At 42.0% G+C, this 14,993-nt stretch overlaps 1 protein-coding gene and 1 non-coding gene across 2 annotated transcripts; one reads left to right on the plus strand and one right to left on the minus strand.

Annotated features, from left to right (window-relative positions):
- The first annotated feature begins 5,318 nt into the window (after positions 1-5,318).
- On the plus strand, positions 5,319-5,389 carry TRNAG-CCC. Its single transcript has one exon. It is a non-coding gene; the product is annotated as a tRNA-Gly (tRNA).
- Positions 5,390-10,508: 5,119 nt separating this feature from the next.
- LOC121742131 (glutathione S-transferase PARB-like) lies at positions 10,509-11,563 on the minus strand. The gene is made up of 3 exons (XM_042135168.1): positions 11,279-11,563; positions 11,149-11,197; positions 10,509-11,080 (listed from the first exon to the last, which is right to left on the minus strand). Exons 1-3 carry the CDS (start codon positions 11,423-11,425, stop codon positions 10,644-10,646), a joined length of 633 nt encoding a protein of 210 aa, XP_041991102.1. The 5' UTR covers positions 11,426-11,563; the 3' UTR covers positions 10,509-10,643.
- Positions 11,564-14,993: the final 3,430 nt, after the last annotated feature.

Below are 14,993 nucleotides of genomic sequence, written 5' to 3' on the forward strand. Positions count from 1 at the left end.
TAGCTAAAGCTCTAGCTCCGATGTGGCTACCGCACGATCCTTCATGAACTTCTCTGAGGATGTAGTCCGTCTCTTCTGGTCCTACGCACCGCAATAACGGCTGGAGGTAAGACTTTCTAAAGAGGACTCCTTCATGAAGTTCGTACCGAAGTGCTCGGCACGTGATCTTCCGAGCTTCTCTCTTGTCCTCGGGCAATTGCCCTTGATCCAGATACTGCAAGATCGGCGTCATCCAGTTCGGCGAGCTGGATACTGAATGTACCTCGGCTTCATCAATGCTTCGATGCATTAATTCTTCCGCCTTTGAGCTTGGATCTGAGGCCAACTTGCTTAAGGTATCTGCTCGGCTATTTTCCGCTCTGGGAACGCGGATTATCCGAAAATAGGAGAAACTTCGGCTGATGCTTTGCGCTTTGTCCAAATACTTCTTCATTCTCTCGTCACGGGCTTCACTTGTACCCAACATGTGATTTACTATGACTTGTGAATCACAATGGACTTTGAGAGATTTGACGAGCAGACTTTGCGCTAACTGGAGTCCGGCAAGGAGGGCTTCGTACTCGGCTTCATTATTAGTAGTGGGGAATAGGAAACGAAGTGAATAGGTTACCTCGTGTCCATCGGGAGCGATAAGCAGAATACCAGCTCCACTTCCCGTTTTATTCGAAGCTCCATCTACGAATCCGCTCCAGCAGTCCGGAGGCTCTACTTCGGATTCCAAAGGCTGTGCTAGTTCGGCATTGGCAGAATTCTTCTGTTCGGCAACAACAGGGATTGCTTGATCGAACTTGGCTTCTGCAAGAAAGTCTGCCAAGGCTTGTCCCTTGATGGCTTTCCGAGGTAGGTACTCGATTGAGTGTTCTCCCAGCTCTATGGCCCATTTGGCGATTCTGCCTGATGCTTCTGGCTTGGTCAAAACTTGCCGAAGAGGCAGATCGGTTAAGACGCATACCTTGTGAGCATAGAAGTATGGCCGCAGTCTCCTTGCTGCATTTACTAACGCCAGAGCAATTTTTTCCAGAGGTTGATACCTTGTTTCTGGACCTCTTAATGCTCGGCTTGTAAAGTAGATGGGAAACTGCTTTAGGCCTTCTTCTCGTATAAGCACCGCGCTGATGGTTTGATCCGATGCCGCTAAGTATAAGAATATTACTTCGGCTTCGGTTGGAGCAGAGAGAATAGGAAGCTCGGCTAGATAACTTTTGAGCTCGTCAAAGGCCTTTTTCTGCTCGGTTCCCCACTCGAACTTTGGTGCTTTTTTCAACACCTTGAAGAACGGCAGTTGCTTTTCGGCTGCTTGGGAAAAGAATCGATTCAGTGCGGCTAGACATCCGGTTAGCCTTTGCACGTCATGTATGGACTTCGGCATTGCCATGTTCTGAACGACTTGAACTTTGGAGGGGTTTGCCTTGAGTCCGTCCTTCGAAACCCAACAACCCAGAAACTTTCCCGAATCTACCAAAAAGGTACATTTTTGGGGGTTGAGTTTGAGGTTGGCTTTTCGGAGCACGTCGAGAGTGGATTTGAGGTTGTCTTCGTACTCCGAAGTGCTTTTGCTTTTGACAACTATGTCGTCGACATACACTTCAACCTGTTTCCCGATTAGGTGCCGAAAAAGCTTGTCTACCATCCTTTGATAAGTGGCTCCGGCATTCTTTAAACCGAATGGCATCTTTTTATAAGCGAAAATGCCGAAATCGGTAATGAAAGCTGTTTTCGGAGCGTCACTCTCATCCATCAACACTTGGTGATATCCTTTGTATAAATCAAGAAAACAGAAAATTTCGAAGCCGATCAAAGCTTCTACTTTTTTATCTATATTCGGAAGGGGATAGCAATCTTTTGGACAGTGCTTGTTTAGATCGGTAAAATCTATGCACATCCGCCATCCTCCTCCTTTTTTCTTGATCATCACAGGATTGGCCACCCAAGAAGGATATTTCACCTCGAATAGTACATCCGCTTTTAGTAATTGGCGGACTTCGTCATGGATGACTTGGCTTCTTTCTGCCGCAAAGAGTCTTTGCTTCTGTTTTACTGGCCGGATTGAAGGATCAATATTTAACCGATGAGTGATTACCTCGGGGGGCACTCCGGTCATGTCCAACGGAGACCATGCAAAGACATCTTTGTACTCCTTGAGGAGCTGAATGGTCTTTTCCCGGAGTAGAGGCGTTCCTGCGAAGCCGACCTTGACCGTTCTGGATGGATCATCTTCGTATAACTGAACGGTCATTGAGTTCGGCTCTGAAGTGACTTCGGTCATCTCGCTTGCCTCCGACTCCGGTTGCTGTGATTGCTATGCTTGATGGTGCCGAACTGATTGCTCGGCACTTTTAAGCGCAATCTGCAGACATTCTTTTGCTCTTTTTTGATCACCTCGGATGACCGCTATCCCACCTTTAGTGGGGATCTTGATGGTGAGGTGATAAGTAGAGCAAACGGCCCGAACTGTGTTGAGCCAGTCCCTCCCCAGGATGATGTTGTACGGAGACCGAGCTTTCACCACAAAGAACTCGATCATCGTATTGGAGCTTGTAGGCGCTTTTCCCACCGTGATCGGAAGGCTGATAATACCTTCAGGGCGGGTGTCCTCCTGGGCGAAACTTTTCAGAGGAAGTGGAGCCGGACTGAGCCGGGCTGGATCCACTTCCATTTTATCGAAACATTCTTTAAAAAGAATGCTGACTGACGCTCCTGTATCCACAAATACTCTGTGGACCAGTTTGTTTGCCACCCCGGCTTGAATGACAATAGCGTCTTGGTGAGGAGAGATGGCTGGGACGGGATCGGCATCTGAAAATGTAATCACTTCGTCTTTCTTCAGCCTTTTATGTGTTGGTTCCTCTTGATTGGAACCTCTGCGTTCTGCTTTTAGGGACGACTTAGTCTTCCCGGCTGGGAGAGCATCAATAGTCAGGATTACTCCATCATATTGCGGCTCGTCGTCGTCTTTGGGATCCTCATGCCTTTTCGGATCCTGAGGATTGCAGTTCGCACTTCTCTGCCTTTTGTTCTTTTTCGGCTGCTTGCTTTGGTATTTTTTTAACGTTCCTGTTTTCACAAGAACATCAATACCTGCAGCCAAATCTCGGCACTCCTCGGTATCGTGACCGTGGGTTTGATGGAAGGAGCAATATTGATCCTGAAGTCGCCGTGCGGCTGATTTCGTCATCCGCTTTGGTTTTTCGAACATATCGGAATGTAGTTCGAAAATTTCCGCTCTTGACTTGTTTAATGGTACGAACTGAGCGGGCGGCTTCTCAGGATTGAGACGTGGCCCCAATCTGCCTTGTACTGGTGCCCTTTGAATTCTTTCAAAAGGAGTTCGGCGAGGAAGCACCTGGTCGCTTTGATCGGGCTTCCTTTTGTCTCCTTGGGATGAGCTGTCTAACGACCGTTTTCGACGGTCTGCCTCATCCGCACGAGAAAACTGGTCCGCAATGTCCCACATTTCTTGAGCTGTTTGCGGACCGCACTCCACGAGCTTTCTGTAGAGAGCTCCGGGCAGGATTCCATTTTGGAATGCCGAGATGACAAGTAGATCATTGAGATTATCTACTTGTAGGCATTCCTTATGGAATCTCGTCAGGAAGTCGCTGATCTTTTCGTCGCGACCTTGACGTATAGAAAGCAGCTGAGCCGAAGTGATTCGGGCTTCCGCTTTCTGAAAGAACCTCCTGTGGAAAGCATCCATGAGATCTCGGTAGGATCTGATGCTGCCTTGAGGAAGGCTGTCGAACCACCTTCTGGCGTTCCCGATGAGCAGCTCGGGGAACAGCTTGCACATGTGGACCTCATTGAGACCCTGGTTCGCCATATTATATTGATAGCGTCCCAAGAAGTCATGAGGATCCTCTAGCCCGTCATAAGTCATTGACGGTGTCCGATAGTTCCGCGGCAAAGGAGTTCGGGTGATGTCGTCCGAGAATGGAGTCTTTAATGCTCCGTACATGGCGAACCCGACATCTCTTCGGTACGGAGGAGATGGAGTTCTCCTGTGGTTCCGGTACCGAGGAGGAACATGTCGGGGTTGAGGATTCTTTCTCCTGGAAGACACGTCACTACTGCGGTAGTGACTTTCATGTCTGGATGAGGAGGGAGAATCCGCCGTTGTCTTCTCCGACTGTTGGCTCTTCTGCAGGAAGGTTAAGAACTCCTCCTGCTTCTCGGCCAAGAACAGCTTGACAGCCTCGTTCAAATCAGGCTGCTGGGAAGACTCGGTGTGTGGACCTTTTGAGCGGCTTGCTCCTTCTCCGTGAGAACTGGAAGTAGATTTTTCACGAGGCTGCTTTCCAGGCCTATGGGCTGCTGGATTAGCTTCCTCATGGTTATCACGGACGGAGGCACGGGTGTTATGTGATCTGGTATGCATTTTTTTTTTTTTTTGGTAGAAGAGGATCAAAAACTCGCTTTATCACAAATTTGGTTCTCTGTTTCCCACAGACGGCGCCAGTGATGAAGCGGCGAATTTTTGATGTTTGTAAATGCAGGAAATAAATGAATATCAACACAGAGATTTTACGTGGTTCGATTTACTGAGGTAAATCTACGTCCACGGGGAGAAATGGGGGCAGGTTTGTATTGCTTGATCTGCGAATTACAGCTTACAACACTGGCCTGCTTTATGATATTCTCTCTAGAGAGCTCTTTAGAATTTAACAGAAGAAGAACTTTATCTATCTGACCTTGGTTCTATTTATACAGTGAACCAAGATCGTGGCATGCAGCATTTATTAGGTAGTGGATGTCGTGGAGATCGTGGCGACCTTGCATGGGTCCACTATCCTGCATGAGTTAATGACTGCTTGACACCACTAAATAGATCGTCGGTGTAGTGGAGGTGGAAATCTTGCATGAGTCCACTATCTCCTAGTTCGGTCGAATACTGAGACCGAACTGCTGAATTATTGCCGAGCAGCTTTTTCCGATCTGAGAGTAGAGCTTGATGCCGACCTGAGAGCAGAGCTTGATGAGTTGGCTTCCACCGAGCTGTAGGCTGGGGCCGAACTCTTTGGTTGTGCCGAACTGAACTCTTTAGTCACGCCGGACTGATACTCTTTAGTCATGCCGAACTGATACTCTGTCTTGGGCTTTACTGCTGTTGGGCTTGTTTAGTACGTACTCCATCAACATGATCATGAAAACTAATAATCTTTAATTGTAGAAGGTAAATATGGAGTCTGACAAGTAACAAGGCTTTTGTGACTGTGATCCTTTTTATGGCCATTTGCCTTTGGTAATAAACCAAAGGGAACATTAATACCGATGAACTAAAAATTTATATCATATGTATATAGCATGATGCTTACAACAAAGCGCATCTGGTGTAGTGGTATCATAGTACCCTCCCACGGTACTGACCAGGGTTCGATTCCCTGGATGCGCAATTCTTGTTTTAATTTTTGGTATATATATATATAATATAGTCCCTTTTCTTTCTCTGTTTTTCTTCTTCTTGTGGACATATGTCTGAAGGAGGCAGTTAGGAAACGGTTGGGAATGTAACGCCTAATGTTAGGTGGTTAGAGCATCCACAACCGTGCTCTTGCCAGCGAGCACGGTTGTGGCCCAGACCCACTTTTTCTGCCTGCTCTCTGGTAAGAGCACAACACCCACAGCTGTACTTTTCCGCAACGACGAGCACAATTCAATTTAAAATTCAATTAAACAAAAACATTTCCATAATATTAAAATTCATTAAAAAAACCTAAATAATATTACAAATGACAAATAAAATAAAAACGACATAATTAAAATCCTAAAAATTAAAAATTACATAATTAAAATACTAAAAATTAAAAATTACATAATTAGACTTCTAAAAATTAAAAATTACATAATTAAAATCCTAAAATTTGAGATTGAGAGAGTTGTTTGGTATAGTGTCATTTTTTTGTGTTTGAAATGAGACTATTTATAGATGAAAGTATGAATTTTGGGGTAAAAATAATGAAAAAAAATAAATTAAAAGTGTGGAAAAAATGGATATATTTTATTAGGAAGTGGGAAAATATTTTTTTTATTAATTTTGAATTTTTCAGATTTTTTCGATTTTTTAATAAAAAAACGATAAATCAACGGGCCAATCAGAGCATGCCACGTCGACGCCTCGTGCTCTTGCCATTGGCACGGACGTGCTCTTAGCTAAGAGCACGTCCGTGCCAGCGGCAAGAGCGCAGCGGCGGCGGAGCTCGTCCTTGCCAGCGGCATGGACGGACGGACGCCGTCCGTCCACCGTTGTGGATGCTCTTAGCGAGAGGTTAACGAGCCGAGTCGGGATCACCAATTTGCCGATGTGAGACAAGAAGGGGTTTCAATACGGCCAAACAAAACCCACTACCATCTTCCTTGCATATCAATTTAGTCCCATGTATGTGTAGGTAGGGATGTCAATCGGGCCAACCCGTTCGGGTTGTCGGGCCATTCGGGTACGGGCTATTCGGGTTATGATTTTTTCGGGTTATAAAAGTTCGACCCTAACCCTAACCCTTCGGGTTTCGGGCTAACCCATCGGGTTATTCGGGCCAATGCGTATTTTTAATTCTTTTAATATTTTCAAAAAATAATACGTATTTTAAATTTTCTTTAATTATATACGTATTTTTAATTAATCATTCAACAATGAAATACATATTTTTAATTTTATTTAATATTTAAAAAAAGATTAAGTTATTTAAATTTAAATAACTTATTCATTACATAATTATTTACAAAATATCTATCAATAGTATGTTTAGGTTTATGTATTTAAAACATAAATAAACACTTTGTTTCAAAATTCAAACATAAATCAATTCGTAGAAAATTAAATAAAATTTTCATAACGTGAGAGGTGCATCGTAGATGTAACAAAAATATTTTGAATTGTTAAAGAGTGAATTATCAAGATGCTAGCTAATTGGAGTAACTCTAAGTTTTCTTGAATTATGATTGGTCAAATTTAATTTATTCCAGCTGTAAATAAGTCAAATAATAATTTATCTTTGTTTTAAGAATCATCAAAGTACGCATAATTCAATAACGAAGCGGCGTCAAAACACTTTGCACTATTATATTGGAAATATACTAAAAGAAAGCTTTTATATACGAGTATTTATGAATCCATGAACCACATGGTGAATTTTTTCGTGATCTTATATAGTCGGTTGACGTATTTGGATTTTGCATGGTTTTAGAGGGTTGTCTTGGATGATTTTGATTATATTTCTATATTTTGGTATGTTTACATGTTTGTTGAGAAATGATAGAAAATTGATTAGAAAATGTACACAAAATACGTGGATGTGCAACAGCCTTGTTTGAGTCAATGTTTCTCGCGATTTTGAAGTCTAATAAACCTCTAATACATATTGATGGGATACGAACTAAACAACTAAACAATAATTGCGAGCCCAATAGCAGTGACGGCCCATCAGCCCAAAACCCAAGAAAGAGTATCAGTTCGGCACAACCAAAGAGTTCGGTCACAGCCTATAGCTCGGTAAAAGCCGACCAATCGAGCTCAACTCTCAGATCGGCAAAAGCTGATCGGCAAAGTTCAGCAGTTCGGTCTCAGTATTCGACCGAACAAGGAGATAGTGGACCCATGCAGGATCTCCACGACCTCCATTACACCCACGATCTATTTAGTGGTATTAAGCAGTTATCAACCCCCCTACCAGGGCTGCAAACCACGATCTTAGTTCGAATGTATAAATAGAACTTAGATCAGATAGACCAGGGTTAAGTTCTCTAGATCCTGAATCTCATATAGCAAATCAGTATTGTAATCTGTAAGCTAGATCAAGCAATACAAATTTGCCCTCTATTCTTCCCGTGGACGTAGATTTACCTCAGTAAATCGAACCACGTAATTTTCAGTGTTGTGATCTTCATTTATTACTTGCATTTATTCCCATCAAAAATTCGCTAAATCATCACATATCATTCTCTTCGTTTTCGAAAGAGCTTCGCGTGGATATATTGCACGCTTCAATCGGAGCTTTGTAGAGAAAGTTATGACCGTTACAAAAACTGCTCGCTGTGCAGAAGCCTTCAACCCGACGGGCCGACCCGTAACCCGAACGGGCAGCCCGCCTAACCCGACAACCCGAACGGGTCAGCCCGAATGGCCCGATTTTAAATTCGGGCTGCGAAATTACAACCCTAACCCTGTATTTTTATCGGGTTATTTGGGCCTTGACATCCCTATGTGTAGGTATGTGATATGTATTGATTCTGCATTGCAAGTTATTACAAGTTATTACAGAATGTTTAAATCGATTCAGATTCAAGAAAAGCAAATTAAGATTGATTGGAATTTTGTGATATCTCAAACCTTTTGAGAATTCTTAAGCTAATGTCTCCTGATTCATATCCCGTACAAAATTATAGGAACGAGGATAAAAGTACTTTAATTATTCTGGGATATCTCAAACCTTGCTCATGTCCAGTTCCCCTCAGCCAGCCTAGGCTCCTCTCATGCCCATCTAAATATAAAATATTCTAAAATTTATAAGATAATACTCCCTCCGCCGCACAATAATTGTCACTCTTTTCCATTTCGGCCCGTCCCACAATAATTGTCTCACTTTATTTTTACCATAAATGATAAGTATGGTTCTACATTCCACTAACTCACTTTACTCATATTTTATTATAAAATCAATATAAAAAAGTGAATCTCACATTCCACTAACAGTCATTTGGTAGGACACTTACTTTAGTATGGTGGCCTTTTATTACACTAGCAGACTAAATCAATAGTATGTACACTTAGTAGTACATCTTATTTATATTAAACGGGGCTAATAATAGTGTGATTAATCCAAAGAGAGAGTTTACCGAATAGGTTGAGGTCTCCATCTTCAAAGGCCACCGAACGGCTGCATGGACCAAAAACAGAGAGATCTATGTAATTAGAAAATTTCATATTGTGTGCACAATACTCTATGAAGAAAATGGGCTTACATTGAGAGAAAGAAAGGGATCCTTCTTGTGCTCGCCGGAGCTCAACTCGACTGGGACAAACTCATAGTCGAGCGATTTCTCGTTAAGGGAAGCAAGAACTCTCAATGTTGCAGTTGAGAAGAAGTTGCCGTGGACTTTGATCGTCGACATTGAAGTAGTAGAAGAAGAAGATTAATTTGGAAATAAACTCAGGGAATGTTAGTTGTTGCCTTATTGGAAATGTTATGCATGGTTCAACTATTTATATACCAATCTGTTGTGGTTTATTAAATTGGAAGTATGGACTTTCAATTTGTATTGACCAATATTATATGAGCACGAAAATTACATGTGTGCATACGTCATATATACAGACATAAGTTCACATGGCATCCAATTTTTTAATAAGTTGAATTTTCAGCTGGAATTGGGAAATTTAACAGCTTCGTCGGTGGTGGTTATATTTGTTGAGCGAATCGATATTAAAGTAATTGGGTAGGTGGATACGTGGTAGGTGAGTTATTGGGTTTGTTTGGATATGAATATTTTAATTTTGGACTCTCAATAAAGGTGTTGTATATAGTAACCTCCATTAGATGCTAGTAGCTTCCAATTACACGATTAAATCTTTTAAACTAAACTACGCCTAACCACTGAAGGGTATAATTGAACTTTAAAAGCACATTCATCTACTTTTCCTATAACATATTGCACTTTGTTTTGTGCATATGTATTTTAAGTTACATAGCAATATTATAAAACATATTACTGATAATAATGAATCCTAAAATGTGGAAATCTCGTATGGGTTATGGAAATTTACTCACCTATTTCAGAGGGTTGTTAAAAGAATAAAAGTTGTGAACCATGTGGTTAACAAGAAAACCCCATATTAGATATATTAATCAGGCAATTACACCTTTAGTAAAAGTGTATGCTTTTAGATACGAACTTTAGGTTTGTTAGGAGAAAAAATGTGTATATAGTGATGTGATTTTTAATGCATAAAATTTGTGTATATACTAATACTCCCTCCGTCCCACGTTACTTGAGGCGTTTCTTTTCGGCACGAGATTTAAAAAAGTTGTGTTTGGTGAGTTAAATAAAGTAGATGAGAGAATAAAGTAAGTGAGAATAGAGACTAAAGTAAAAGAAAGAATAAAGTAGGTGAGATTGGATATTTTGTTTTTAGCCAAAAATAGAACTGACTCAAGTAATTTAGGACAATCTAGAAAAGAATACGACTTGAGTAAATTGAAATGGAGGGAGTAACATTTAAATAGTTAGAATCACTAATAAGGACACGTAGTTGATTTTAATTTTAATCTTTAGGAGTATATTTTAATAAAATATTGACTTTTTTGAGCATCTAATATGCAGTTGTTGCACATTGTTTATGGACTGAATGAGGTACATATAACTTTTTGTCAATACACTATTAGTTACAACGATCTTCTCAATAACATTTTGAGTACGCAATAAACATGATGTTGCAATTATCTTAATAACTATTGTAGATGTTTGAATCAATGATTATAATATGCAAATACATCCACTAGAGTTACTAAAATTGCGAATTTCAAAATTCGAAATTTCGTATTGAATCATTGATATAGCCAAAATACGAAATTGCATACGGAGTATTTATTCAGCAAATGGCAAATACAAAGCAGCTAATGCGAAATTCCATAAACAAAGATAATTAAGATCGCCTAAGCCGCGTTAATTTTGAGCCAAGCGGGGCGGGCCAGGAGCGCGGCAGCCCAGGCCGAGACGGCGGGCCGCGCGTCGAACACCGCTTTCACCTTCGTCTTCATCAAATTAGCGATGATCGGAACGTGGTGCAGATCCGCCAACGAGAACTCTTCGCCGCCCAAATACTTGGACTTCCCCAATCGAGCCTCGTAGACGTCGAGAACCGCAGCCAACTGCCCCTGCAGCTGCTCCACGGCGGCGTCGTCGGTCGTCAGCCCCTTCATCGGCTTCACCAGAATCTCGAAGCTCAGCTTCTGCCCCGCCGCGTCGAATCTCTGCGACTCCACCTCCATCCAAACTCCGATGATCGCCATCTTCTTCGGATCCTCAGAGATCAGCGGCGTCCCCTTGTCCGCGTACGCGTGCGCGATGTATCTCGTAATCGCCCGAGATTCTGGAGTTGATAAAAAAAATTAGATTTAAAAAAAAACTGAATTCATCTAGAATCTTCCATTATTTTACCGAAGAGTTTGAGATCGCCGTCTTCGAAGCCGGGTACCTGACCGAATGGCTGAAACGAAAAAAACAATTGTGATCAGACTGAAGAAGAGATCTATAGAGAGAGAGGTCTAGAGAGAGAAAGAGGGATTACGTTGAGAGAGAGGAAGGGCTGTTTCTTTTGCTGGCCGGTGGCTAAATCGACCAGCACGAATTCGTAATCGAGTTGTTTCTCTGCTAAGCTGAGAAGAACTCTTTTTGCTGCGGGGGAAACAGGGGATCCGTGGACCTTGATTGCCATTGCTCTTCCACAAATTCTGCAATAAACTGATGAGAGGGTTACTTGTGGAAGATAGAGTTTAGGGGTGAATAATATATAGATAGATATGTTTATTGGATCTCTCAATCATTCATTTACTTTAATCAGTAGTAGGAGTAGATTTTTTATGACACATTGCAGTTTAATAATGTACTCCATTAAAGTATCAATCAAGTCGAGGTGTGGTTAATAAGAAATTTTGATATAGTATCTGTCGGTAGTGGAAAATTTAGCAATTTGGCAACGAAATAGATATTGCCGCGATCAGCAAAGCGGTCTCTTATCCGTCTCTTAACCATCTCATCTTTTAGTTATTCACGGGCTCCATTGTACTTTTCACTCCATCTCTTACCTAAGAGACAGAACATGCAACCCTCCAACTCTTATCCATCTCTTAGGCCATCCGCAACACTATCTCTTATCCGTCTCTTAACCGTCTCATCTCTTAACTATTCATGTGCCCCACTGTACTTTTCACTCCATCTCTTAACTAAGAGACAGAACCTGCAACCCTCCATCTCTTATCCGTCTCTTAATTATCTCATCCCTTAACTATTCATTCAATTTCATTTTTTTATTTTTATTTCCAACAAATTCAATTAATAAAAACACACTTCACTAAATAAAATAAAATTACAACTTAAAATCCAAAAAAAAATACATAATTATATTCGTGGCAAAATAAATAAAAAAAGACATAATTTAAAATACAATTTTATAGAAATTATAAAAACTACTCCGCCGGCGAATCATTTCCCGAGAGAGGCGGTGGAGGCAGAATACCAAGTTGTCCCTCTGATGCACTATTTATTATCACTAAAAATACCTGCAAGCATACAAGGTAAATCTAGTATAGCTAAATGTCAGTACCGGATATCGAACACAGGGAATAAGATTACAACTGACTACCATATACTAAGCGTCATATACTATCTAGAGACATGTGATTTTTGGGTTGATTAATTAAACTAGACTGAAAGAAATAAACAAAAAAAATGGAAAACATAAAAAGAAATCATACAAAGCAGGCTTAAGAATGTAGAATTTTAGGATCCAAAAACACAATCGACTTCCTTGAATTACGGTCTCCAGAGCTATTAAGTCGATCACAATTATAGATTAAACCCCCTCCCGAAGTGAGAAACCTGTAGATTAGGTGATAGGATTGAAGTCCCCTTCTAACCCTTAAACCCCTAACTCCTAAAAGCATATAAGATCAAAGACCTCACTTAAAACCTAAACTCTCCTGAGTTCTATTGAATTAAGGTGTGAATTATCCATTTTTCGAAGTCAATTATTTCGTCTCCTGAGTACTCTAATCAACTCTAACATGTATTCTAGAGGTAGCTAATCAATTGAACATAGAAAGCACCAGATAAATCAAATAACTGCAAGAGCTAACAAGAAAAATCAATCGAATATCTATAACAAAAATTCTACAAAAGATGTTATACTCATAGACAAGTAAAAACTACAATTAAAGCACGAGACATGAAAGAAATTGATAAAACCCAAGGTTGAATCTTCAATCTTCAGTTTTCTCTTGCCTGGATCTGCAGAGCTCCGCTCCAATGGAACATGGATGAATTATGTGTGTATTATGGAATGGAAAGAGGTGTAGAGATGAAGAAGGATTGTAGGCTCCGAGATAAAGATTATGAATTAGGTTCAGAGTATTTATAGGCTGGAAAAAGGTTTATTTTTTTATAAATTTCGTGCCCTACAAGAAATAGGAGAGATTTGGCTTCACAATATAATAATTTCTTTTCTTCCGTGAATTTCCGCCAGATTTTGGCTACACTGCGCGATGTTTGTAAAATGGCCATAACTTTCTCCACAGAACTCCGATTTAGATGTTTAAGGTATCCACGCGAAGGTCTTTCGAAGACGAACAGACTGGTATCTAGTAGGTACTGATTGGACTTCAAAATCGCTTCCAGAATGGGCTCGAACAGAGGCTGCTGCACTTTGACCTTTTTTCACATTTTTCTATATTTTTCTATCATTTATCAACAAACACGTCAAAAATACCAAATGTATAACATATGCAATTTAAGAACATAATTTTCATGATTGATATTTAAAACAAGTCAAATATAGTCCTTAAAAACATGCAAAATCTGTGTTTGTCACCCGCCAGATACACAAGGCCAGCATGATGGGCTTGAAATTGGGCAAGCGTCATGCGGGAAGTGTCCGCCATCGTGGCGGTGAAGTACATGGACATTAAGGAGGAGGGCGGCCCTTTGGAGCCCGCCTGGCTTGATTCGCTTTGGCCCCTCCTCCCTCTGGCCGCCTTGGTCCCTTGCGGCCGACGGCGCCCACAGGAGAACCCCCTGCATCGTCCGCCGTTCCCTCAACCTCCTGCGAGGCAACCTCCTGTGCGGCGCTGCCAAAACCGCCCCCACTAGACGAGTATTGTCCACCCGCCGCGTGCTTCGTGCGCTTCGAGGTCGAGCCCGTGCTGGACTGGACACCGCCAACCCACCTTTCCTCGTCTTTGACGGCCTCCCAAACATCGACATGTCTGAATTCTTTGCCGGTGTCGTCGAAATAGACTCGCAAAGCCGATCTCAGAATATCGGCTCCCGTGGCTCCGCTTTGGTAATGAGCCACTTCGTTCTTGTAGATGCCGTAGAATTTTTTGACCTCTATGTCGACTCGATCAAAGTGAGCGCGGAGCATCTTCAATTTGCGGCGGCGGGACCCCTTCGGCTTAATCTCGTTGTAGACCTCGGTGACCTTTTCCCAGAAGCACTTCCGGGTTTGTTGATTCCCGACGATGGAATCGTACTAGACGTTGATCCAGGCGTTGTATACAGCCATCGTATCCTTGCGGCTGTACGGATGCCGGCCTACATCCTCATCCTCCTCCTCGGTCGCCTCCGTCGCTTCCTCCTCGGCGTCGAATGCCCTGGAGCTTCCACCGCCTCATCCTCCTTCCGGAGTGGGTTCATCCGGATAATCCTCTCGAATTTGGGATAATCCCTGCGTATACCTCGAGGTGGAGGGACGAGCGTATGCATCAACATCAAAATGGGGTAGTTGGTACCCCGCCGGCATCGACAAGCCTTGGGTGCCCGGCGTCGACGAACCGGAACCCGAACCACCCAATACATTGTACATGCCCCCAGTCGCCAAACGCGTTGATGTCAAACCCGCCGGAGCCGCCCTCGTTTCCGTCGCCAGACATTTTGTGATGAAAATTAGAGAGGTTAGATGAAAATTGGAGAGGAAATGAATATGATTTGGGAAGAATAGATGTGTGTTTGTGTGTGTAATGAGCATGAAATAGGAGTATTTATAGAGTAAAAAAATAAAAAAAAATAAAAATAAAAGAAAAAACGGTCGAAAATGGTAATATTACCGTTTGATTATTTATTTATTTATTAAATTCAAAATTTAAAAAAATGATTTATTGCGTCAGCGTGACGAAGCCCACTCGCGGGCCAGCGAGTGGTGTCACGCGTGATGCCATCGCGCGCCACGTCGCGCGCGCTTGGCGAGCTGGCTTGCCATCTGTCTTGGTGGGACGGGCGTCTCGGCGGTA

The sequence above is a fragment of the Salvia splendens genome, chromosome 7 (assembly GCF_004379255.2).
Source record: "Salvia splendens isolate huo1 chromosome 7, SspV2, whole genome shotgun sequence".
NCBI classification, from domain to species: domain Eukaryota; kingdom Viridiplantae; phylum Streptophyta; class Magnoliopsida; order Lamiales; family Lamiaceae; genus Salvia; species Salvia splendens.